The sequence below is a fragment of the Perissodus microlepis genome, chromosome 20 (genome assembly GCF_051167445.1).
Source record: "Perissodus microlepis isolate ML-2025 ecotype Zambia chromosome 20, ASM5116744v1, whole genome shotgun sequence".
NCBI lineage: Eukaryota > Metazoa > Chordata > Actinopteri > Cichliformes > Cichlidae > Perissodus > Perissodus microlepis.
This window is the reverse complement of record NC_140480.1, coordinates 23,606,722-23,630,796: the sequence shown is the minus strand read 5'-3', so window position 1 is coordinate 23,630,796 and position 24,075 is coordinate 23,606,722. Positions and strand designations below refer to the sequence as shown.

Here is a 24,075-nt window from a genome sequence, read left to right as displayed (position 1 = left end):
TGTGGTTGCTGCTGCACGCAATGTTGATGGTGAACAGATCAAAACACTGACAGAATCCATGGATGGTAGGCTTTTGAGTGTCCTTGCAAAGAAAGGTGGCTATATTGGTCGCTGATTTGTTTTTGTTTTGTTTTTGAATGTCAGAAATGTATATTTGTGAATGTGGAGATGTTATATTGGTTTCACTGGTAAAAATAAATAATTGAAATGGGTATATATTTGTTTTTTGTTAAGTTGCCTAATAATTATGCACAGTAATAGTCACCTGCACACACAGATATCCCCCTAAAATAGCTAAAACTGAAAACAAACTAAAAACTACTTCCAAAAACATTCAGCTTTGATATTAATGAGTTTTTTGGGTTCATTGAGAACATGGTTGTTGTTCAATAATAACATTATTCCTCAAAAATACAACTTGCCTAATAATGCTGCACTCCCTGTATGTTAGAACTTCTCTGTGGCTGGCTGACTGACCGAAAACAGCATAAGCAAGGGTGGCCCACATGTTAAAAAGTATGTGGTACAACCACATACTATAGTGAAAATAGTCATCTATGTCCACTGTGAGCGACCATCTTTGAACAGAGGCGGGGGTTTACGACACCAACTGTCTGCCATCTATAATCCAGTTTTGAGTTCCCTCCCCAGACGCCTTAACGCCCACTCACATCCTGGGCCATCTGACCTCAGGAAAATCGCATGATAAGGTGGGGTCAGGTTTCACAATGAGCTCACCCGAAACCCTGGCTGATTGGGACCCACACCCGCTTTCACACCTTGGCTCATGTGATTAGAGGATCATCAGGGGGTCCTTTTGTCCCTCTTTGGGGGGATACTCCCACTGGGTTTAAATCTGGGACTCTCCACCATTTGACCTTAGAACTGAAGAAGCTTCTCGGATGAGAGGTGAAACGTCTTCAAGCAACTTAAAGAAGTCCAGACGCTTTTCTTTGCAAGCTCCTTTGACTATGATGACCTGGATGACTGACAACCTTCACAGACACTATAGTGAAAGCATAGTGGCTCTCTCACGAGAGCCTTCCCATGAGCGGCTGGCCTACCAAAATCTCTACAAGAGCACATGAACGACTCATCCATGAGGCCACAATTGAACTGGAGCCCTCACTTGCCTAAGTTAAGTTCAGTGTTCATGATTCAACAATAAGAAAGAGACAGGACCAGAATGACATATCTGGCAGAAAAAAACAAACAAACAAAAAAAAACCCCAAAGTCTTGTCTCAGATTTGCCAAAAAAAAAAAAAAAAAAAACACATCTTCATGATGACTTGGAAGGTTTCATTTGATGTAAAACTAACAGCATAAAATGAACATCATACCAACAATGGAACATGGTGGTGATGGTCTCCTGGAACCATGGATTTTCCTCTCTAGCAGAAAATCTTGAAGGAGAATCTCCAACGAGCATGTCATGTCAAAGCTCAGGCTTACTTGTGTTATGACAATGTCCCAAACACACCAGCAAGTTCACATCTGAGTGACCATGAAGAAAAAGAAAAAGGTTTTGGATTGGTCTACTCAAAGTCGATGGACTAATGGACCATAAACAACCACACAAAGAAGAGTGTGGGCCGATATCCTTCCACAGTGATGTGAAAGACGTATTGCCAGTTGTTCCAAATGCTTGATTGCAGTTCTAGCTGCAAGCTTGGTCGGTCATACCTGTGAACCTTTGACCCTGCCATTTCATAGGTTCTTTTAGAAATTGCCTTTAGTAAATAGCATTTTAAAAGCAAGTACAGTGCTATTCACACTACAGAAATAAAATGTAGTCTCTACTGTGAACCAAAGCATTAAGGGGCAATAAACCAACGGTATGGCTGAATAAGGACAGATTTATGAGCTACTTTGTCACCACTTTTCATTTTTCACATGGCAAAAACAATGAGGGATTAATTTGTGAATAGACGGTATAGTTACTGGTACTGTACATACAAAGGCTCTTCTTGGAAGGGTTGTGCTGTTCAGCCTTATTGTTGATGATTCTCTGCATAGTTCTTCATTGGTGATTGTTGTCCTCCTCATCATTCCAAGTCATTTTACTTGTTTGCTTGCCTGGGTGTTGGCCATGTACCATTCCTCTCATTTCAAATATCTATATCTCACCTGAACATCTCCTTAAGACTGTCAGCAATTTTTCAGCAACGGCATCCAAAAATCTTAATTATTTCCATAAAGCACAGAAGAAACCTGATACCGTCTGCATTTGGACTGTGGAAATAGGCTGAGGTAAGAATACAGCGGAGTCAGTATAATGCAGTGGTGGGATGAGATTCATTGACACACATCCTCCAGTCCAGATACAATTACTGGAGAAATTGATTGCTGTGTATACAATGCATCAGTGAAAAAAATGATCAGACAAAAACCATGCTTCACAAATCTTTGACTAAATGATATTTCCATCTTTTAAACAACTTCCCACTTTCTAACCAACCATCCTCAGAGGGGGCCACAGCACACAAGAAGTGGTCAGTACCCTGGACAGCTCCTCCAGCCTACAGATTGAATATAAATTCTACAACTACCACTCATATTACTAGTACTACTAGTACTACTACTATTACTGTTACTGCATTTGCAGAAATCCTGACTTGTGTGGTGAGGCATTCATTTTTATGGTCTGTCCTGCAAAACTGTCACCCTTGTACAGAAGACAAATGGACAGTCTGCTGCATCTTATACAGCTCCATGTATCATCAGTCATTTGTATTCATATGGAACCTGACTTTCTGCCCCTGAGTCACTAACTTGTTGGCTATGGAAGGGCACTGGCAAAAAGGCTGCAAATGCAAGTGCTCATACAATTCTTAATTTAATATGGGAAACTGACAAGAAGCAGCTGCTCATTTACAAATCCAGCTGTTAACTAAAATTAGCATTCACAGAGTCATGTTTCTGATCACTTGGTGAATTTCATGTCTAAAAATCCAGTGCGTGCATCTCTATTAATCCCTTAAGGAAATATTTCCCTCTTTAACCGATGCTCACCATCCCCAGCAGTCAGTGCTCAGTGGGTTTTAGAATTGCCTGCAACAGCTGAAAAAACACATACGAGCTGTTAGAACGATTCAAAATGATCAAGTTACCTAAACAGTAAGCAGAAACTCACCATAAAATTCTGTAACGGTTACAGTGACATGATAGAAGCACCAATTAAAGCCATTTTAAGGCTGTAAGTGACAGGTGCATCCATTTAAAGACATTCTTTTGCCTTAATTAGTCACAGCAGAGACAGGCAGAAAGAAGGTGAGAAAGAAAGCATGAAGTACACATCCTGCTGGCTAGGAATCAAACTGAGGACATGCTGCTGCTGATATTTTCAGCAATGTACAATGAACTGTAAAAACTCTAATGTCTGCTTTACTGCGATTTGCAGGACCTGCCTCTTTGACTGAGTCATTAGAACTCAATCAGGAATTGTACCAACTAGATTTGAGCTAAATTAGATTTCCGAAATGGCTACGGAAAACAGCGAGTTGAGAAAAAGCGCCTTCAGAATGTAGGGTTATATGAGAAAAGAATATTAATGGATTATTAATTCACTCAGGTTCTCAAAGTTAATTTGGGTGGTAATGGAAATAAAAATGAAATCCACTTTTTATTGCCTTATCTAAGTGGAAACTATCATCTTAATGATGACAAATACATGAATGAAAGCAAGAATCCTAGTTGAGCTGTTTTTCTTCTGCATTGCACTGAAACACCAGGCACTTTCAGGTGCATTCCCAAAGCCTTTTAAATAATGCATGAAATGCCAAATCCCATTGGAAGTATCATTCCACAGGAAGGCCTCCTCAAGCTGTGAGGGTGGTTTCTCCAATAGCGGCCTGCAGAGAAGTGAAATCTCAAGTGGTAGAATTAAGATTTCCACCCCACAACCAGTGTTACATTTACTGCCATCTCAGTGGCTTCCACTTGCCCTTTACCTCACTGCATGTGTACGGTACATATTTAAGCCCTTTTTTTTTTTCTCCTTTGGATCAGATACAGAGTCTGTTGCTGTGAGGACAGTCTGTTTCCTGTTGTGAGAGAGGAAATGATCAGGGAGGGCAGAGCGAGTGCAAAGAACGCTGACTCAGAGTTTATCAATCTGCGTTTCTGCAAGAGTAAGTGCAACTGGACACGGCTGCAGAAATGCATTAGTCTGCTCATTTAATCATATCTCCCTCCTTAGCATCAAATAAACTGGAACATCATCTACTGTGCAACACACAGACAAACACACCTTGCTTCCAACAAATTCCTGTTTTTACACTGTGTATGGTTTATTGTAGGTAAAACATTTTCTTCACTTTCAGATACGTTACCATGTATTATTAAAGCTTGGGCACATTTTCCTAAAGCTGTTTTACTTTCCTCACCTCTTTCAGGAAAGGCCTGTCCCAATGTAATTAGAAACCCATTATTTGTTTTTCACTGTAAAATATTCAGTAGGGTTAGGCCTTGAAGAAATAGCTTCTAGCACTTCATCACTTTTAATGTGGCAAAAATAAAATAAAAAAATAGTACTGGGCAATAAAGAAAAACATGTGCACCCATTTCCTTCCACTTATTTAGAAAATATCAGAAGCTACTGTAGTTATTTTTTTAAGGCATTTGATTGATGACATTGCAAATAAGACTACTGCACTGGAGACCATATTTAATACTGCATGCAAACAGTGCTGTACCACATATTTGTACTGCTATTCTCTTACTGTACTTTGTGTTCTATCGGCTTCAACATTTAAAATAAATAAATAAATACAATCAGGACACACAGACCCATCTTCACCTCTGACCTCTTCACCTCGTACTTGCCAAGGCTAACAGCAGGAATCCCATTATGAACGTCGCAGTCCTTGACTGAACTGGACAGACCAAAGTTATTTCCAAAGTTACCTAAACAGTTAGTGGCTTTACTGAATAATATACTGTGGAATTCAGCAGCAAGCGTGGCAGTTATGAAATGCTTTAAGCTTTTGCGATCAAACTCCTTCAAGCTGTGATGAAAAAGAATAAATCACATCCAGAGTTGCACTCAATTTTCAAAACTTTCTACTGAAAGCAGAACAGGCCTTCTTGCAATTTTGTGGCTCTTGCCTCCATTCAGAACAATGCCATCAAATGATCAATGACTTGAACCTGCGGTCGGCTATAACAGCTCACTCACGCTGACAGGTCCCTCAGAGGAGGAACACCAAAGCTAGACGCTCTTGTGTACCTTTTCACATTTATTGTCAATATTTTATAAGATGTTTCCTTTTCAAAGAACACTGCAGTCAAGATGCATCATTTTAATGTTTGATGTAGATTTTACACTTGCTTCTCTGGTAAGATGCTTGTTTGTGTGTCTTTATTCCTACTTCCCATTTTTTTTCCCCCAGTCAAGTACATAAATTAAGGCCATTCATCAAGTCTTAGGCTCCTCAGTGCAATACACACGTCTTGTGTCCATATTACTGAGACCTAAATGATCTGTATTAATCAGCAGCTAATTAAAAGCACAAATGTGTCTTGCTAAGCAGATCTAATGAGTCCTCTCTGTAGTGGTTTGTTTCTCATGGTGCTGTCAAATTATGTATCTCTGAGGAGTTACTGGTGCATGACCCCCACAGGCTGTCAGCTCCTGCATAAAAGGAAAGTGGCAATTCTTCACAAACACACATTCGTACACACATACACACTTGTACAAGAAAACTGCACAAAGCCCCATTCTTCTTTTGCCCACTTTAATTTCTCATCATCTACACTGGAGTACCAGTCAGAGTTTTCCCATCTGTGCTTAAGACTGTTTTTTTTAGCTGCCCAAAAGGTTCAAGACACTCTTTGTCATTTTTTTTTGTTTTCACAATGAGCAAAAAGATTTTCAATGGGTTCTTTCAGGTAGTTTTTCTTTTCCAAGCAGCATTACTCTTGAAATATGTGCAGCATATGGTTTGACATCACCTTGCTAATTTAAGCAGTCTTCCTTGAATGTTAGTCAAGAATCAATAAGGCCTCACAGATATGCAAGTTGTCCATTTCATGTACAATAATGTTGCTGAGTGAAACTGGTTGTACAGAAGGTGATGCACTTTCACAGACAAGTCTGTCACCTCCATTAAAACTATGACCACGGCGATTAGCTAGCGAACAAAAGCAATCACAAGGAAGTGGTTTGTAAACTGGTTTGGGAAATTAAAGTTTATTCCTCTAGTGCAGGGGTAGGCAACTCCAGGCCTCGAGTGCCAGTGTCCTGCAGGTTTTAGATATCACCCTGGGTCAGCATACCTGAATCAAATGATTAGTTCATTCCCAGGCCTCTGGAGAACTTCATGACATGTTGAGGAGGAAATTTAGCCATTTGAAGCAGCTGCGTTGGATCAAGGACACGTCTAAAACCTACAGGACACCGGCACTCGAGGCCTGGAGTTGCCTACCCCCGCTCTAGTGGTTGTGGTTGTGGTCATCACTGACCCATCTGTAGACCTGTGTTAACTAAGACTTCACAAATCATTTTCTTTTTTTTTTTTTTTTTTTGCCTGTCCCGTTTGGCTCTTTTGCCATCAGAATTATTGTCTAAAGGCAAAGAAAGATGCCCAACGGATTTACTTTACCAAATTGACCATCCCAGCCTTGCCGTAATGGTCCATTTGATTCACCTTTTATTGTTTATTTTATTTTCACTTGCTGAATACGGGACAGACTTGACTGGGGGAAAGAAGGAGAGAAAGAAAGAGGGAAAGAGAAACAGCTGAGAAGAGGGACAAGGGCAAAAAACAAAAACCAACAGAATGGGCAGAAAAAAAAATGCATCTATCGATCACCTGGATCACCTGTTGAGAAAGAAAAAAGAAAACAAGCAGAAGAGAACAAGAGTAATAGAATAAACAACATCACAATGATATATGGGAATATGACAGTAAATACTAAATATTAAACATTATTGTGCAGCACATAAGATCAACAGAACACAGTGTGCTTTGAGGTAGGAGCCAAAAAGGGTGTAGTTTGTGGGTGTGATCACCCGTATGTACACCTGTGAGCATGGACGCGCTTGTTTTTTTAAAAGGTTCCTCCATGTGATGATCTGCTAGAGGGTGTGGGGAGCCACTGCCCCGTCCTCCAGGGCATGAAGCAGGTATGGAGGAGATCAAAACTCCAGACATCCAGAGGCCCCCAGAACACAAGAGACCAAGGAAGACCAACAGAGGGGCAGCCGCACCACTGTCCCAGAAAGAGCTGAGGAGAGTCCCAGATGAGGGCTCACTCAGCAGCCGCGGAGCAGAAGCCAGGGGGGATTGCAGTGACGCGCCCGTGAGCTCCGCCGGCAGCCAGCTGTGCCTGAGTGACCAAGCCCCAGGCCGAGAGGCCGGGGGCACCCCACCTCCGAAGTGGCCCGAGCGAGCCCCAGGTTCCAGGCCCCGATAAGCGGCCGCCAAGGAGTGAGCCGGTGTGTACCTGGACGCCCATCCCCAGACACAAAGAACCACCAACGCACCGATGTCTGAGGGAGTCCGCCACTGGCAGGGGAAGTGGTGGTGGGGGGAGATAGGCCTCCAAACCTTGGAGGGCCTGAGATGTCCCCATAGAGGTGGCGTCTGATACCCAACCTGACATATAGACACAGACATACAGGCACACACAGATACAAACATCCATTCCCACCCTCATGCTCTCATATGCACTTACTCCACACTCAACCAACGTGGAGACAAACATAAAGAGACGCTGTACACACGATCACACTCCCCAAGTGTACTCTACGAACCGGGTCTAGGTACCCTTGCCCCTGGAGGGGGAACTGCACCCAGACTCAGGAGGTGTAACCCTTTTCCCTGCGGTGGGGAGAGGCAGACCGCCCCGACTCCGCAGCAGCAGGGAGGCCCCACACTCCAGACCGCAGTCGGACGGCCAACTCCTCCTTCTAGCCCCCCCGCTCCAGCAGGCCGCAGAGAACGGGGGTGAGAGAAGACTCCAAACCTCCCTCCACCCGCTCATTGTAGTGTTGATGCATGTGTGTTCTAAGGTGCATTTAAAACCCAGGAGGGCATGGAGCTACCTACAAATAATTTTCTGAGCAACTGCCATCAACCTCTAGCAACCAATTGCAACCAGCTGTGGAATATTCACTTTTACTTTATGACAGGAGGTTGCCAGATGGTCGCAGATCACTTTCTAGCCCTATGTGACCGGGGCCTTATTCCTACATAGTTACCATGATTGTCAGACAGCCAAAATGGACAAGTTAATCCCACCTGGTTAGTTGTTAAATATCTGTAAAACATCAGAAGTAGTAAATAGGAGAGCAGTTTTCTGACTCTATAAACCAGCGGTCCCCAACCCCCGGGCCTCGGACCGGTACCGGTCCGTGAGTCGTTTGGTACCGGGCTGCGAGAGTTGAGGCTCGGTGTGAAATGTATGGTTTTCAGGGTTTTTAGGGTTATTTTGTTATCGTTTTTATCGTTAACTCGGTTTTCCTAGGTCTTTTCACGTGTGTTATGAATAAATCTTCTTTTTTTTGGTACCAGTTTTATTTTGTTGTATTTATCCGCGACACTTTAAAGGCCGGTCCGTGAAAATAATGTCGGGCATAAACCGGTCCGTGGCGCAAAAAAGGTTGGGGACCGCTGCTATAAACGCTTTCCTAATGACTTTAACAATCGTTAGTCGTTAGTCAATGAGCATGCAGTTTTACAGACAGACCTGCTTTTCACATTCTTTTTTTTGGCTACGCTGGAAATGCTCAAAATGGGACTTCAAATACCAACAGGTGACATTAGTAGCTATGTCCATCTTTTATACTGGGTATGAGAAAAAAATACATATGGCATGACAAAAAACTCTGCTTAAGAAAGAAAAAGCGCAACATCCCCATTTCAGACAATTTGCTGGATGTTCCCTGTGCTCCTTAGCTTTGTGGACAAAGTGTCCAAATTTTGTTTTGCAAGACCACGGGACAGTTGAGCTCTGGTCCAGAGGAGTAAGCGGACATAGTTTATGTTTCTTTGCATGGTAAAATTTTAAACTACATTCTTTCTGGATGCAGCAACACATTTCCACAACAGGAAAATGTCTATTTTTAATAAAGTCATACCCAAGGGCCCAAATAGCAGGGCCATTCAATATTAGTTCTTTGTCCATTTCATCCAGAAATGTGGATTCTCTGCCTCTTTAAAGGGAATTCCCAAATTCTTTGCAATCTGACTTTAGTACTATATTGTCAAACACTTTGAACCAACAATATTTCACTTTTTCCAGAAGACGATCCCTCAGGGAGTCTCTTTTTATAACTAAACATGTAAATACTGTAATTAAACTAACAATGTTGTCCCTGATTGCTGGCATCAGATTCAAAATAGCTCTCTATGCAATGTTCAAAATAACATAATCAGCATGTTTACCAGACATGGATTAACTGCAGTCCCAGATCAAATCTAACCAATAAATTAAAAAAAAAAAAAAAAAAAAAAAAAAAATCAAAGAAACGTTTATGATCTACAACTAGGTATAATTCATGTCTGGGAAACTGAGCTGTAGGCTTTAAATGGTTTATAAATCAAAATGTCATTTTGTGTTTCTTTGTACATAAACAGCCTCTCAACTTTTTGGATGGTCGTGTTTCAAACATAAACACAATCAGCGACATTACAATAGCACCTAAATAATATTAGACTTTTGTTTCCAGACATTTAAAGCTCTTGATCGTGTTAAAAAGGCGCACTGGTCTTTTCTCCCACTTTGAATCCAAGTGGTCTTAAACACCTGACCTAACACAGTGAGCTGGATACAGGGGGATCTCACTCTTACTCATGCTGCATTCCTGAACATATTGCTTGGATTTGGGTGAGCCCTCAGAGTCTCTTGCAAAGTCTGAGGTTATAAAGAACAAGAGAAGAAGTGCACTCCATCTACAAGCATCTGAAACGCACATACCGCAAGCCAACACCTGAGTGGAAGCAATTGAACCTGTTAAACCAGCAAGTAACCATCAGCAAACTTAAATACACAAACCAGTTAAGTACTCGCAACAGAAAATTCAGCCCAGCCAGCTGTAACAAGGCCTGTGTTGACATCTATCCATGGTGACTAAGAAGAGTGTGTGTAAGCAGTAGCTCCTCATCTGTGTTTAACTGTTGACTCAGCCTCCACCTTGTCAGCTTTTCACGCACACACACACTGCACTCCCACTTGGCAGAAAACTAGTGGCAGCATTTCAAACAGCTCTCCACAGGTACTATGCTACAAATTGCCTTCGATTCAGCTGCTGCATCAGCTGGTTTTGACAGCTGTGAGGCAGATAATTGGTTCAACTGTGAAGAAATAAAGAATGAACAGGCAACTATACTTTGGCCTTGTGGCCGCTACAAGTGTGCTGTTTGAGTGCTGATCACAGTTTGCAATAATAAAGAAAGCAAAAATATCAGGGAATAAACAGAGAAGAGAACATTTTATCATCCATAAATCTTCTTTAGCACAAAACTGACAAAAATGAAAAAGATGAGAATCATTTAGTACATTTTGAGTAAACATAATATTGTAACTGTATAGCAAAAAAGCTGTTTTTGTCTCCATGAACAGTTTTTTGTTTGCTTTTTTCTGAAAATAACCAACTATGAGAACACAGAAAAAAATCTTGTCATTGTAATGTGCTACTTGTGAATTGTGAGCTCAGTGCTCCATTACATCATATGCAGTATGGTGCTATAACACGCAAAATATCTGTCTATTTGTGAGTTTCTTCCTTTGTCTTCCAAATCCTACTACAGCATCAGGGGCTGAGCAACCAAACCTGGCTAATAAGTACATCTTGGGCCCCTGAAGGTTCTCATAGGTATCAGATATTATGATGTCATCATGCAATCACACAGTAACAGGTTAAAATAACCCGTTTTTAGGTTTTATGCGCCTAACACCTCATGCAAGCACACTGTTCTTTTTTATTTCACGACAACAACATCTCATTTATTGCCACAAAACTTGAATTGCACATGATATATTATAACGTCATCACGTTGCCTAGCAACTGCCTAGCGATTGGCTAAAATGACCCATATATTTTTGCATTTCGGCACCTACAACACCATAAAAACAGCACTGTATCATTTTCATTTCATGGCCAACAGCAAGAATAGGCCAAACAATACTGTATCTGCAAAAGCTGTTCGGCGCTTTGAGAAGACAGCGTGTGTTCTTTCTTTCCTACTCAGAGCAAGGTGAGACAATTGATATACCTCACTACTCATACACTACCATCAGCAGCGAGTTAGATTAAATTATTAAAAAAAAAAGAGAGAAAAACACACGAGAAGTTAGGTTTATATGACTAACACTTTAACCATACGAGCATGTTTACTTAAGCTTCGATGTCCATCAACACACCTTAGTCAGATCCATTGGTTTATCCCTGAAGTTCCCAGTCATAAATCATTTAAGCGCAATACAAACAAGCCACACAACTTGACTTTCAGGCATCCTTGTTTTCACTCATTTCATTCACTGAATCGACGCTCAGTCACAATCCAATCATTGTGGTTTCTGAAACGCATGTCAAATGGCGCCACACTAGCCTTATCTAGTCCACTGACATCATTACTCTCAAATCCCACAGGAATTCATATCAAGACTTTACTTGCAAGTTAAATCCAGCTGAGTTTGGTGATTTAAACATATACGTTTTTTTGGTGAAGGCTTTACTTGTAACCCCATGAGGTAACAGTGTTCATTATGGGCATAATTACCCTATCTTATGAGACAACTAGCAACAACAAAGGACACAAAACAACTGTAACAGTGTCGTGATAGGCCTGATTGGGGGAACCAGAGGTCAGCAGTGCCTGGCTTTCTTCCAGCAAGACTGCAGTCACACTGAGGAGGGACAGTCTATTACACCTAAAGGCAGCCTGCAGTTGATTTTGAGTGCAAGTTTCAAATTCTCTTTGGCCATTGCCTGAAATTTATAGGTGGGTCTGGATGCAAATCATCCCTGTGTAGACATTAATCTAGTAGGGGCATTTCATTAGAGGGGGCTTTGCTGGAGAGAGGGAGCCCATGTGCTCGTAAATTTGGTTTGGCACACTGATTGTTCAGCAGATCACCGGGTAAATGAGTGGACACCACCAGCCACAAGAAGCAGCTTTCTCTATTATGCTATTATTTCCAGCCATGTGGTCCCAAAACACATGCTAAAGCCGTTACAGTGGCATGGTGTGAACTATTTATGAACCTGCCAATTTCCAGTCTACAAGCTCAACAGAGGGGGCTTAGGAAGGGCAACTAAGTTGTTCTTAGGCAGCAAATTACAGCAAAGAAGCCAAGACATAACATCTGTAACCCACACAGAAAGCAATACAAAACCACAGATGACAGTGAACAAGAGTACTGACCAAAATCAGCTACCTGAAAGGACATTTATCAAGTACTTGAGTATCTATTGATTCAATTGACAACACTAATTCCTATGAGTACTAACAGGCTTGGTTCCAAGCACTGGATCTGCAATATAATGAGAAAAATTAAATGATAAAAAACCAAAGCTTTAGAAATTGAAATGCAAGTTCCTTATTTAGGAATGAATCTCACGGAGCAACTCACAAAAGCTTACCACAAAGATATGTAGCAGTATCACAACACAATGCACAAAACAATTTGTCTATCTAAACAGAAAAGAGAACAGAAAAAGAGAAAAAGGAAGAATTGTTCACTTATTGCTGTATTATGGTGTTTCGTGGATTATTATTATTTAATTTCAATAAATGTGTCACTTAAGTTATTTACCTCTGTCATTCATTGTTTCTTATGCTCACGTTACCGTGATTGATAAGTGCAATCACGGTTAGTCAAACTGTCTGGGACTCCATTTTTTACAAGATAGGAATGGTTCAGATTTTGTTGTTGAACATTTAAAGAAAAGCCAAATCTCAAATGCATTTAAAAAAAAAAATGAAATATCCAACTGCTTTAACTGTCAAACATTTGCACCAAAGCACAGTTTACCAGCTGCTGAATATAGGAAATGACTGTAAATGAATCTATAAAACATATACTGAAAATGCACTGCCTGCCTAAAAATGTTCTTCTTGTTCTCACAGCCCTACAGAAACTATGCAGTCTGTGTCTTGGCAAGTAACCAAGCCTAGCACTGCACATTATCAGCAACTCAAGAGCTTTGCTTCTCATTCACCAGGATTCAGAAGTCTTGTTCAAGCACTGGTGTTTGAAATAATTTCTTGTGTTATTGATTAATAATTGATCACTCAAGAGCACATATGCTTCTTTATGCTCTTCATTTTCAAAGACTGCCTGGAATTAAAAAAAAATATATATATATATATTCCTTAACAAAGTCTTCTCCCACAGTCACTGAACTCAAATCTCTAACATGACTCGGAATTTTCCACTGTTGTTTCAGTGCATAATTACATCAGATTTCCAAACATAGAATAACCAAAACATCTACATTCAAATATCTCTTTAATACACTTTGGAAAACTAAAAACTAAAAGGCTGAGTGAAAAAAAAGAAGAAGAAGAGTTTCAGAAATGACATATCAGCTGTTTGTCATCTACAGTTGAAGAAGTTATCACTCCAGCAATCACATCAGCATCACAAATTTTGTTTACACTCGGTTGGCTATCTGGGCCTGGGACAAAGTCTGAATGCTAAATGTGGCCTGGCAGACGTATCCACCAGCTCCGAGATAAGAAATGAAAGTAATAGCAAACAGTATTCTACCCCCAAACCCCAGAGGACCTATTCGGATCACAGTGGATCCACTCTGATTAAAACAGCAGCTTCTACTGCATCACGCATGGAAAAACACTTTTTCGCAAACACTGGAAAGGTTTCATTAAAGGTTTAATTTGTGGCTGTAATTTTTTTTAATCGCTTCTGAGACTGACCTGGGACGAGTGGCCGAAAAGCTGCCACAGTCTCAACATAACTGCACATGTAACCACTTATCATTAGTGCGTGCAGCGAAAACTTGCAACGCTGTCTTGAAATACCTGTAACTTAATTCCACTGTGAGTACAAGGAATACAAGAAACTATAGAGGGCTGTTAAAAACAAACTCCATTAGGAAAGAAACTATATGGTCAGCATAAATACTGTTGAACTAAAGGGCTGACAAGGCAGGCCACCGTAGAGCCAGAAGTAACATAATATGTATGTGACTGTTAACTCTCGCTTGAATGCCACACACAGACACTGACTGGGAATAATTCCTATTCTGTTAGTCCTTCTAAGCCACTATGTAGTCACCCAGGTGGACAAGTTTATAAAATAACAGGGTCTGCGCAAACTGGGAAGATTTTTTTTTTTTAAATATACCTTTGCAGTGGCTGTCCATCCTGAGAACCTGACTGACAATGTTACAAGAACCTTTTCTGTAGAGTTCACTGATAAATAGGTTGACTCTTCACCACAGGTTCCACTATCAGTTTCACATCATATTTCCTGCTCTCTCTGTGTTGTGTCCAAAAGAGGACAAAGAGAAAAAAATGTAAAAACAACACAGAGGGAAAACCCGTCTGTTTATAGCCAACCAGAGACACCAGTAAGCAAGGTAATGCGTCATTCAGTAGACTTTTTCCCCTTTTCTTTGACTTGTAGTCCCACAGCTGTTTTACAATGGTTGTGTTTTTGTTTCTCTCTTCATGGCCCTCTTGAAGTGACTTACAGATGTCATCTTCAGCCAGCAACAATTGAACCTGCCAGCATAGCTCAGCGCTTCCCATATACAGTATGAACAAACATCACAGACTCTATTCAAGATCACTATCTAACAAGAAAAAGGCATGCTGGCTGCAGCAGACAATCAGGAACTAAAAACTATACTTTGACCTGTAATGAGAACAAAATGAAGTAACACTAAATCCGCTACATATTGGTAGGGATGGGTACCGATATCCGGTGCCATAATGGTTCTGACATAAATGGTAGTAACCGGCGCACATTTCGGTGCTTTATTTCGGTGTTTTGTTTTGTTTTTTTCCTGAGATGTCATACACTTTGGATTCTAGCCAATCATTTTACCTTTCCAAGGATAGTAGGCGGGCCCAGGTACGTACGTTCTTTTAGAGCAGAGCTACAGATTAAAAATGCCCAAGGCGAAGCGGTCAAAAGTCTGACTGTACTTCACAGCAAAAGATGCAAACTCAGCAGACTGCAACAAATGCTTCGAGCACATCTACTGCGGGTGTGGTAAATCTCCATTAGCGAGTTAGCGCGGATCGCCCCGTGCATGGGGCTGGATGGTGCTTATCATTTTGCAGAAAAAAAGAGAATGCTAAAAATAAAAACAAAAGAGGTTTTTGGACAAAGTTTGTGTTCTCCATTCTTTAAGCACCGGTTCGAGCACTGTTTAAGCACCTGCACCGTTTCAAAAGTACCGATTTGGCACCGGTATCAGATAAAACCTAAACGATACCCATCCCTACATATTGGTACATGTAGCAGGAAGAGTTAGAGGTAATGGCTTTAATCTCAAGAAAAGAAATGAGCAAAACAATGGCATAATGCATCACGTGACCATGCCCCCAACCCCCACCATGCTTTTTCCCCCCTCCTAATAAAAAGTTTAACACACAGCATGAGCTCAGCAGTTACTTTTCTAGTCTCACAGGAACATATATCTATATCCAACATCTTTCCACAGCATGGTGAATCACACCACATGTAAATTGGGGAAAAGACATCATTATAAATCCCAGTCAACTAATTACATCCAGTTTTCTGAAATTTTGCGTTTAAAATATGCAATTGAGCCCTTATCTGGTTAAATATGTGTTAACTACACTTGTTTAAGAACAAATAACAACAACTCTAATATATTAAAGTCAACGTTTTACACAGAGGGGATTCTGGAAATCTCTGGTTCACTCCATGAATAAAACCATTGCAAGGTTTTTACAGTGCATTAAGTCTGGAAAATTTGTTGGCTGTAAGTGTTCAGATTAATATTTTGGACTCACAGAAAATTACTATTAAATATTTTTAAGAAACTGACTTTATGCAGCTCTAATCATATAAATTCCATTCCCCAAGTACTTAAATCAACACCATTTTTTTGTGATGGAAGTTGCATGACAATTTATGCTTAAATAGGCAAATGAAGTGCCAGTTTTTCGAGTATCCATTCATTTGAATAACTGTCTAATACATAACGCCTATAGTGACATTTTCTTCCAGTTAGTCTGAAACGTACAGAGACAAACTGTCAACATTTACCAGTGCATGACAAAAACATGTTGTTGCCTGTAATGCTTCGCAATCAATTTTAAAAAGTAAAAACAACGATGCACATGGGACTGGGTGGAGTTTTACAAAGGTAGTGATCATAATCTTTAAAAAAAAGTTTATCTCTACCATTGAATTTCAGGCTTTGCCTTCCTGAGAAAGACAAAACTCAACGAAACCACTCGTTGTCTTTGTGACAAAAAAAAAAAAAAAAAAAAAAAAAAAAAAAAGGTGATCAGACAGTCATATTAAATTACTATAGAGAAATGTTTAAAAACGTTGCTTTTGGTTAAATAAAAGCAATTTTTTAAAAAAGGTATTAATTAGTGAGACTTAGATGTAGCCAGATTTTTGACATCTTCAAACAAAAACCAGGCAGACTGTTATTCTAAGTTAAAATAAGCATCTCTTGGAGTTTATATCCAGTATATAGTCATGAGTTGGTGCTCTAGTTAGTTCATGCTTAATATTCTCCTTTATTTCCAAGAAATAAAGGAGAATATCAGAGGGTCAATCTATTCCTCAAGAGGAGACTTTTCACACAGCCAACTGGCCTAGTTTTGGGGAATTACTTGTTTTTCTGGTAAGGTATTCGCTTTCCTTTTTACTGTACTTTTAATGCTAGTCACTTCCTCATTACGTAACCGGAATGACAACTACCACAGTAAGAGGAAAGAGGACATGCCTGACACAGCAAAGAAAGCTTTGTCTACATTCCCAGCATAATGTAAAAAAGAAAAAAAAGGACAAAAGACTGCGTTGACATGGGGGTGGGGCGGGGGCATGCTTTGCCTCATCCGAAGGATGATTTTCAGGACAAAAAGCCAAAAGGTCTGACGTGCGTGTGTTTAAACAACATTATCATCTGCTGTTTGCAGATAATTTTGATATTCGGGCATGTGATGTTTGATTTGCACTGAAGTGTTTTAAAAGCTCATTGTGATCACAGGGGGCATCAGCATGCATGTTTCTGAGATAGGAGGCAGCTCCTCCTGAAGAAAGAAACGAGTGGACATGTTGTGTGCCTAGAATGGGGGTAATCATACAAGTCTTACAGCTGCCTTTCATCGGCCAGTATTTATTGTGACTCAATGACAAGCGCTGGGTGGTAAAAATAGAAAAGGAAACTGCAGATACAAATAGCAAAATGAGAGCTCTCTGCTGAGCAGCCCAGAAGGATTTTTGATGGAAAATGAGCTTCTTAGATGTGTCAAAAGATGGGAATATTAGTACAATAATTGGTGACATATACAAAAAAAAAAAAAACCCCAACCCATTACAAATTAGATGTTAGTTTTGTATGGCTAGGATTAATGTGCTAAACTAAAAGCCATCTAAATACTTTGTGTTAACAAGCATGTCAACATCCTAATTATCTATAAACAAAGTACAGGTAAGGCTGACCGCAATCTTAATATTTTGCAGGTAAATTTTTGAAAAAGTAGATACCTTTTGGTAGATCTTTGATCAATTTAAAAAAAAACAAAAACAAAAAAAAAACAATATGCGTGTATACACACCATAACTGTGGCTCATCTAACCTACAGACAAGGACTGCTGTCCCTTGGCATGGGTGATACCAAAGCACCAAGTGGTATCAGCACATCTCCTAGCCTTACGAAAGCTGCTCACTCCTTCTTATGGAGGTATGCACAGATATGGCGAAACAGGAGAACACTCCCAAAGTGGGAATTCCTCAGAGAAACAAGTTACTCAGTAGAAATACATGGGCCTCTTTTTCTTGCCGACTGTTACCACTGTCCCTGACCTTGTAACACAGGGGGAAGCATGACTAGACACTTTAATTTCCAAGCATATGCTATTTAAATCCCATCTTCTCTTTGCTAAAATGACTTTTGCAGATCTTAGAATTAGTCTTGCTTAAGGCATCTGCATTCCTTAAATTACTCACTGCACTTAAGTGGCATTTTTAATCCTGCATCCTCCATAAACCCCACTTTACATTATTAACAGCTGCCATATTTTATCAAGTTCACTGGGTTAATCAGGGGCTCCTCTGTAACCTTTGTGCCAGTCTACCACAACTGGACTCAAATAGTGTTCAGACACTGTGACAGTACAGAATGGGATGGTGACAGGCTTTTTCCCAGCGAAATCAGCTAGAATACCCAAGTGAGATTTATAGATGGGGCTCACTAAAGGTCAGTGTTACAATGTCCCAATCTCATGAGTCTGGCTTTATCAGCTGACAAAGACATACAGTCCATGAGTCATCAGTATTGATTTGCTGCCAGTGATCTTCATGACACTAACATGCCCCTGGAGATGAAGGTCAAGCACAATCACATGATCCTGCAGAGCGTCAAAACTGAGTTAAACGTCTGCAAGCATTTTGGAGATACAGCCAACAGGGAGTGAAATTCAACACAGAAATGGTACAGGAAGGGTAAGACAGACTGCTAATACAAATGCCCCACAACTATCCTACGTCCTCTGCTCTGCCTGGGGCTTAACCCTTTCGGTCTGTCCTAAACTATTATTGCATAACAGATTCATCCAAAGTAGCATATGTGTGATGTTTCCCAAAGACTGCAACTACTGGTTTCTCATATCAAGGATATTTGGAGGATATGTGTTTGTCTACGCACATGAAACCCTCCTTCAAGTGATCTTTTAAATGAGTTCAAACGATATTTGCAAGTTTAAAACTCTAATTTTTAATCCAAAAGAACCAGAAAAGGGGGTTTTCTCAAGTGCACAGAACCATGATCATGTTTGTGCACAGCATGTTATCTGCACTAGATCTGCAGACCTCTGACTTTTTAACGCAAAAAAGGCGGAGGGGGGGGGGGGGCTGCTGTGCAATTTTTAAGATTTATCTGCTGTTTATTTGACCAACAGACACATAACGATGATGGCTGGTATGGTCACAAACCCATCAGCAACAGCGACGTTAATAAAAGGAGACCGTTGATTCCCAAAGTAGCATCTCTGTGTAACTGTGTGCCATGAATGTGGCTCCGCGCACTTTGGCTCTCGTTTAGCATTAATTACTTCACTCACATTTAGAACTTTTTTAAAGACTAAATGAGCAAACGCAGCTCTACGGCATTAATTTAACTTTGACAGAAACAACATAAGATGCCGTTGTGACTTACTTTTCCTGCGTGGCGTGCTCCTTTATGGCTCCCAGCGTGGAGAGGCTGTTGCTGCCCTGCAGCAGCCTGCAGGTTGCCAGGTGCCGCTGGTACTGCTCCTTCAGACAGGCGTTCTCCGAGCATAAGTCGGACACTTGCTGCTCCAGCTCCTCTATCCTCCCCCTCTGCCTCTCCAGCAACTCCTGCTGCGTCTCGATTATTTTATTAAGCTCCTTCAAATATTCCGCAGCCCTAGTAGGGTTCTCCGTTGGGCTTTCCATGTCGCTCCAACTGCCGTTTTTCTCCTGCGTTCCCTGTCGTAGCGCAGAAGCCGGGGAGATGGTCCTCTATAGTCCAGGCTGGGGTTTAGGCGCAACAATTCAGTGCGTTGCGCCTTTTACGCCTTGTCATTGTTTTTTTGTTTAAAAAAAAAAAAAAAAAAAAACCGATGAGGGTGATAATAATCCGAATCAGAAATACTACCGGGTACACGCGTTTCCAAGTCCCACTGCCACGAAACTAGAAACTACTCACATATCAAGGCTGGGAATGTCAAGCAGGCTTCAACATATCATTCACCCGAATGTGACAGACTTCACCGTGAGGATCCCGGCTGGCTCTCTAAAGTCTGCTCATTCCCCTGTTGGCAACGCGGTATGACATTTTGTATTAGGTCCCTCTCGCTCCATGCCGTTCCCGTGACTTTTCGTAAACAGACGCTTGGCTGACGGAGTGGGCGGGGTTTTCAAGTTTTATGAATCTACTGCTCGCAGGCAGCTGTAATTACTTTTGGGCTAATGCAGGGGGGTAAATGACTGTTGAGTTTGTCAGGAGCTTAATTTTTCCCACCCTTTTCCATTTCAGCGGATCTATTTCCTGCGCACGTCCTCTTCTCTTCTCCAGGCAGGCAGACAACACACGCATCGTCTGTTCTCTCCGACAAGGATTCATATTGCAAAGAGCCGCACGCATTTTGATCAATTTTTGATTAGGCAGAACTTTGTTGCGACTGTGTTTTGCGCTGTAACACAGTCTGGTAGACACAGAGTGCTGCTGCGTCTTCCCTGCAGAGTTGTTTACTATGCTGTTTGTGTATTGCCATTTTCTCCAGCAGGCTATATTCCCCTCTAATGAAATGATCGCGTTAGCAGCAGCATACATTAGTTTTTGAAACAGAAATGACTGATGTGTTCTGTGCATTTGGGACAGTGGGCTGTATATTAAACACGAGGTGTCCCAGAGAAGGCCAACAGCAAGAGCAAACTGCAGCACCCGACTCTGATGACAGAGGTCGATGCTTAAGTTTCACCTCATTTGTTCGTCACATCCTGCTTTTAAAACACAGACTTTTAGATGTCGATGTCTAAGAACTGATTCCTGTCCTATATTTACTGCTCTAATGGCAGATGCTCATATTAAGCATGATCAAAGTTTCAAATAATGAGGGCAGATATCTGGAAGCTATCCCCAGGAACCAAAAGCTTGGGCTCTAGCCTACCTCGGAGTGTTTTTTTTCCTACTGTTGGCTCCTTGTGGTGTTAATAAGTGTGGATATTGTTAATATGGTATCTCAGGGCTCAGAAGAAAGTTGGGTTAAGGCACGAGGAAAGGGTAGATCAACTTGATGCACACAGATAATAAACTGATGCCCTGCAAGAAGATGAATAAAAATGACTTTCAACTGCAAATCAACAGTATGCAAAGCTACTGTAGAAGAGTCCAAGAATAAAATGGGAGTTGGAATTGAGCACAATGGGTACTCTGCAGGATGTGGTTTTACAAACACGTGTGTAGGAACTGAGAGGAAGATGGCAGTTTGCTCTTGTAACCAATCCCCCATTGCTGGATTTTTTTTAAGAGAAAAAGAATCAAAGCAACATGCACACTCACATTTTAGTTGTCAAAAACTCTGCTGCTCCAACTCTCTCATAACTCCCTTCTCTCATTTTCTTTTGATCAATTTTTCAAAGCTCCAGTTGAGATGCTGCGTTCGTGGATACAGTTACAGTGCAAATGGAGAGTGCTTCATCCAAGAAACTGAGGGCTTTACCTTTATGCTGCACCACCTGACGGCTGCACTTGGATCATCTGAGATAACTTGTTTTAATGTGGAGACAGAGCATCAGCAAATTCATTCAAACCGGGAGCAGTGGGAAGCAGTTTAAGGACATGCAGTACAGATGGAGTACATTAGGTTTTTCCCTGTGGCTTCCTTATCCACATGGCAGGAGGCCAAGGAGAGCAGCACGAGCCTTGAAATGCCACCCAGAAGGATATACCGTATACAGCTATTAACAGCTGAATGTCGCAGGCTAATGTCACATGTCAGCGCTGCGCAATGCCTTGCTTTATTTCTTACTTCTGAAGCATTTCTCTGTGATGGCACATAATGCCTTCAGGTAAAAATGTATCTCACCAAAACTGCCATTTTACTATCCATTTACAGGTCCCCTCAAGCCAGTGTCTTTTAGACAAATTAAATTGCCTTTTAGCAAGTCACTGAAGCCCATCCAGCAATGATGAAGCTGTTCTTCAAGTGACCCTGTGTTTTAAAGGCAGAAAGTGGGGATAAAAAGAATCCCACAAAAATCCCAAACATAAAAATTTGATTCCTTTAAACTTTGTCCACAATTACACTATCAAACCACACAGCTCAATTAGCCATACCTTCAACTCCAAGTTGAGTGTACTGGAACTCCTGTTTTGTGGATAAGCAAATGCCAGCAACCACAGAGTGTTAACCACTTCAAAACGCACCGTCTGTCAGTATTATGCTCTTGGGCTGGCTCCTTTCTTCCTCTGGCTGACCAGTCATACGGCGTTGCCAATGTGGTTGGCAGCCAGTGAGATTTATTTTCTGAAATCGCTCATACAGTATATTTGCCCCTAAACAAACCCAACCCGAAGCCTCTAGGTTCAGCCCTACAAAACATTTACCAGCTGCGATGAAAGAAAGACCCCGATAATCTCACCAGCAGAGTGGAAAACACTTCCCTTTTCCCTCCAAGAGAATACAAAATAGTCTCTACTGAGCCGACATCCACCTCATATAGACGTGCATTTGTATGATGGATCTGAAATGGCACACGAGAGGAAGCGTAGTAGGTGTTAGAGCGATTTACTCGCTGATCTCATATTGCACGAAATATATAATTAAAATCATAAATGCATGAACCAAATGGGGAGTTTTCTGAATGGTGCTTCTGCAATAGTTCAAAACAGTAATAATACAGAGCGAGTTGATTAGCCTGAGTGATTTTATATGAATCCTGAAAATTGAACTTCAGCACTTCTCTCGTCATACTGCCGCAGTGTTGCTTAGGAAATGCATCGGCAATGTATTTACATCCATTATACAGATATGGAAAAAAAAAAACTACCGATACTGTCATGAGGTCCATCAGCCTCTGACGTCCCTTTAAAAAGAGATCTTCACACACAGTCCTGAAAAGCATGTGGGAGCTGCCTTATCATTCTTGTCAGGTCTCATTCAGTACCACATCATTGATCCTCTCCACCTCCAGCACAGTGACACATCTGGAACAGTGGCGGTTTTGCTTCACCCGAGACACAACAGCCTGATAGGCAGTTTTTCCACAACCTGTGTCCCTTAATGGAGAAAATAAATTGAGTGTCATTTATCCACGGAAGACTGCCTTAATAAGCCATAAATATACTGTACAGCCACATGCAACTACCTGTTGATGGGAGTAATTTAAGAGACGTTCACTGCCGCTTTTGAATCTCAATGAATTTTAACTGAAGCAGACAGCAAAATAACAACTGCTACCAGCGCCTCCTGAAAGCAGTTATTGAAGTGGCAAGGCAGTCAAAGGTTGGTGGGTTTGCTTACACAACACAACACACCGGTTAAATGTTTCCTTTTTCTAAGGCAGCCAACAACTTAAGCATACCCACGAGCCCCCGTTGTGGCCACAGCAGCTGGTGTTCCTGAGCTTTCTCATAAACAGCTCTCAGGCATGAGTTGAGGCTTTGTCTGTCTAACACCCCCTTTGAGAAATAAGGAGCGTGTGGGAAATAATGCAAAGACTATAGCTGGAGCTGAATAAGTCCCACTCAGGATTCCTCTTCTTGTGCAGCAGTTTACATTGGTGAGGGTTTATGTCTCACAATATGGTTTCCACTGAGCCCTGGGACTAGCCTAACAACAACACTGGAGCTGAAATGATTTAATTAACAGAGCATCAGAAAAATAATATTTTCTTCTTCTTTCTGTTGCTTCCTTTAGGGGTCACCACAGAAGATCATCTGCTTCCATCTCACCCTATCCCTAGCATCCTCCTCTGTCTCTCCATCCCTTTGCATGTCATCCTTCATCCCCCTGTCCAATAATCCACAATGTCAGAAATGTGCCTTCAGTTCTTAAATGTAAGAATTGTGTGCCTTTCATTATTATACATCATCATGATTTTACCATTTTTTTATTTACAAGGCATTTACTTACACAAGGCATTTAATCAAAACTGCTGTCAGGCTTGTTAGCTGCAGTCCTAAATAAGATGAAGTCGTAAATTACTAAAAAGTGCACGTCGACAAAGTGAAAACCCCTAAGAGCTACTTTTTGGATTGTAGTGTACGTGTGCCACGACTGATGTTCTGCTGCTTTACAAACGATCCTGTGGTGCACGGTCTGCTCTGCTCACCTATTTGGGTTTGCATTTGCTGACATGCAGGCGGCTGCTGAGGGCATACAAATAAGCCAGGTGACCGAGTCCCACCACGGCAGCCCAG

General features: G+C 41.2%; 1 protein-coding gene across 2 annotated transcripts in view; it reads right to left on the bottom strand.

Moving 5' to 3' along the window:
• LOC146364572 (IQ motif and SEC7 domain-containing protein 1-like) overlaps window positions 1-20,052 on the bottom strand; it is a 98,780-nt gene extending 78,728 nt beyond the window's left edge. The window contains exon 1 of one of the 2 annotated variants that reach the window (XM_084917419.1): window positions 19,345-20,052. In XM_084917419.1, coding sequence (XP_084773545.1) covers window positions 19,345-19,604 — 260 coding nt within the window. In that variant the 5' untranslated portion in view covers window positions 19,605-20,052. The remainder of the gene's footprint in view (window positions 1-19,344) is intronic. The other variant, XM_084917413.1, reaches the window with a different exon arrangement.
• Between the last annotated feature and the right edge of the window lie 4,023 nt (window positions 20,053-24,075).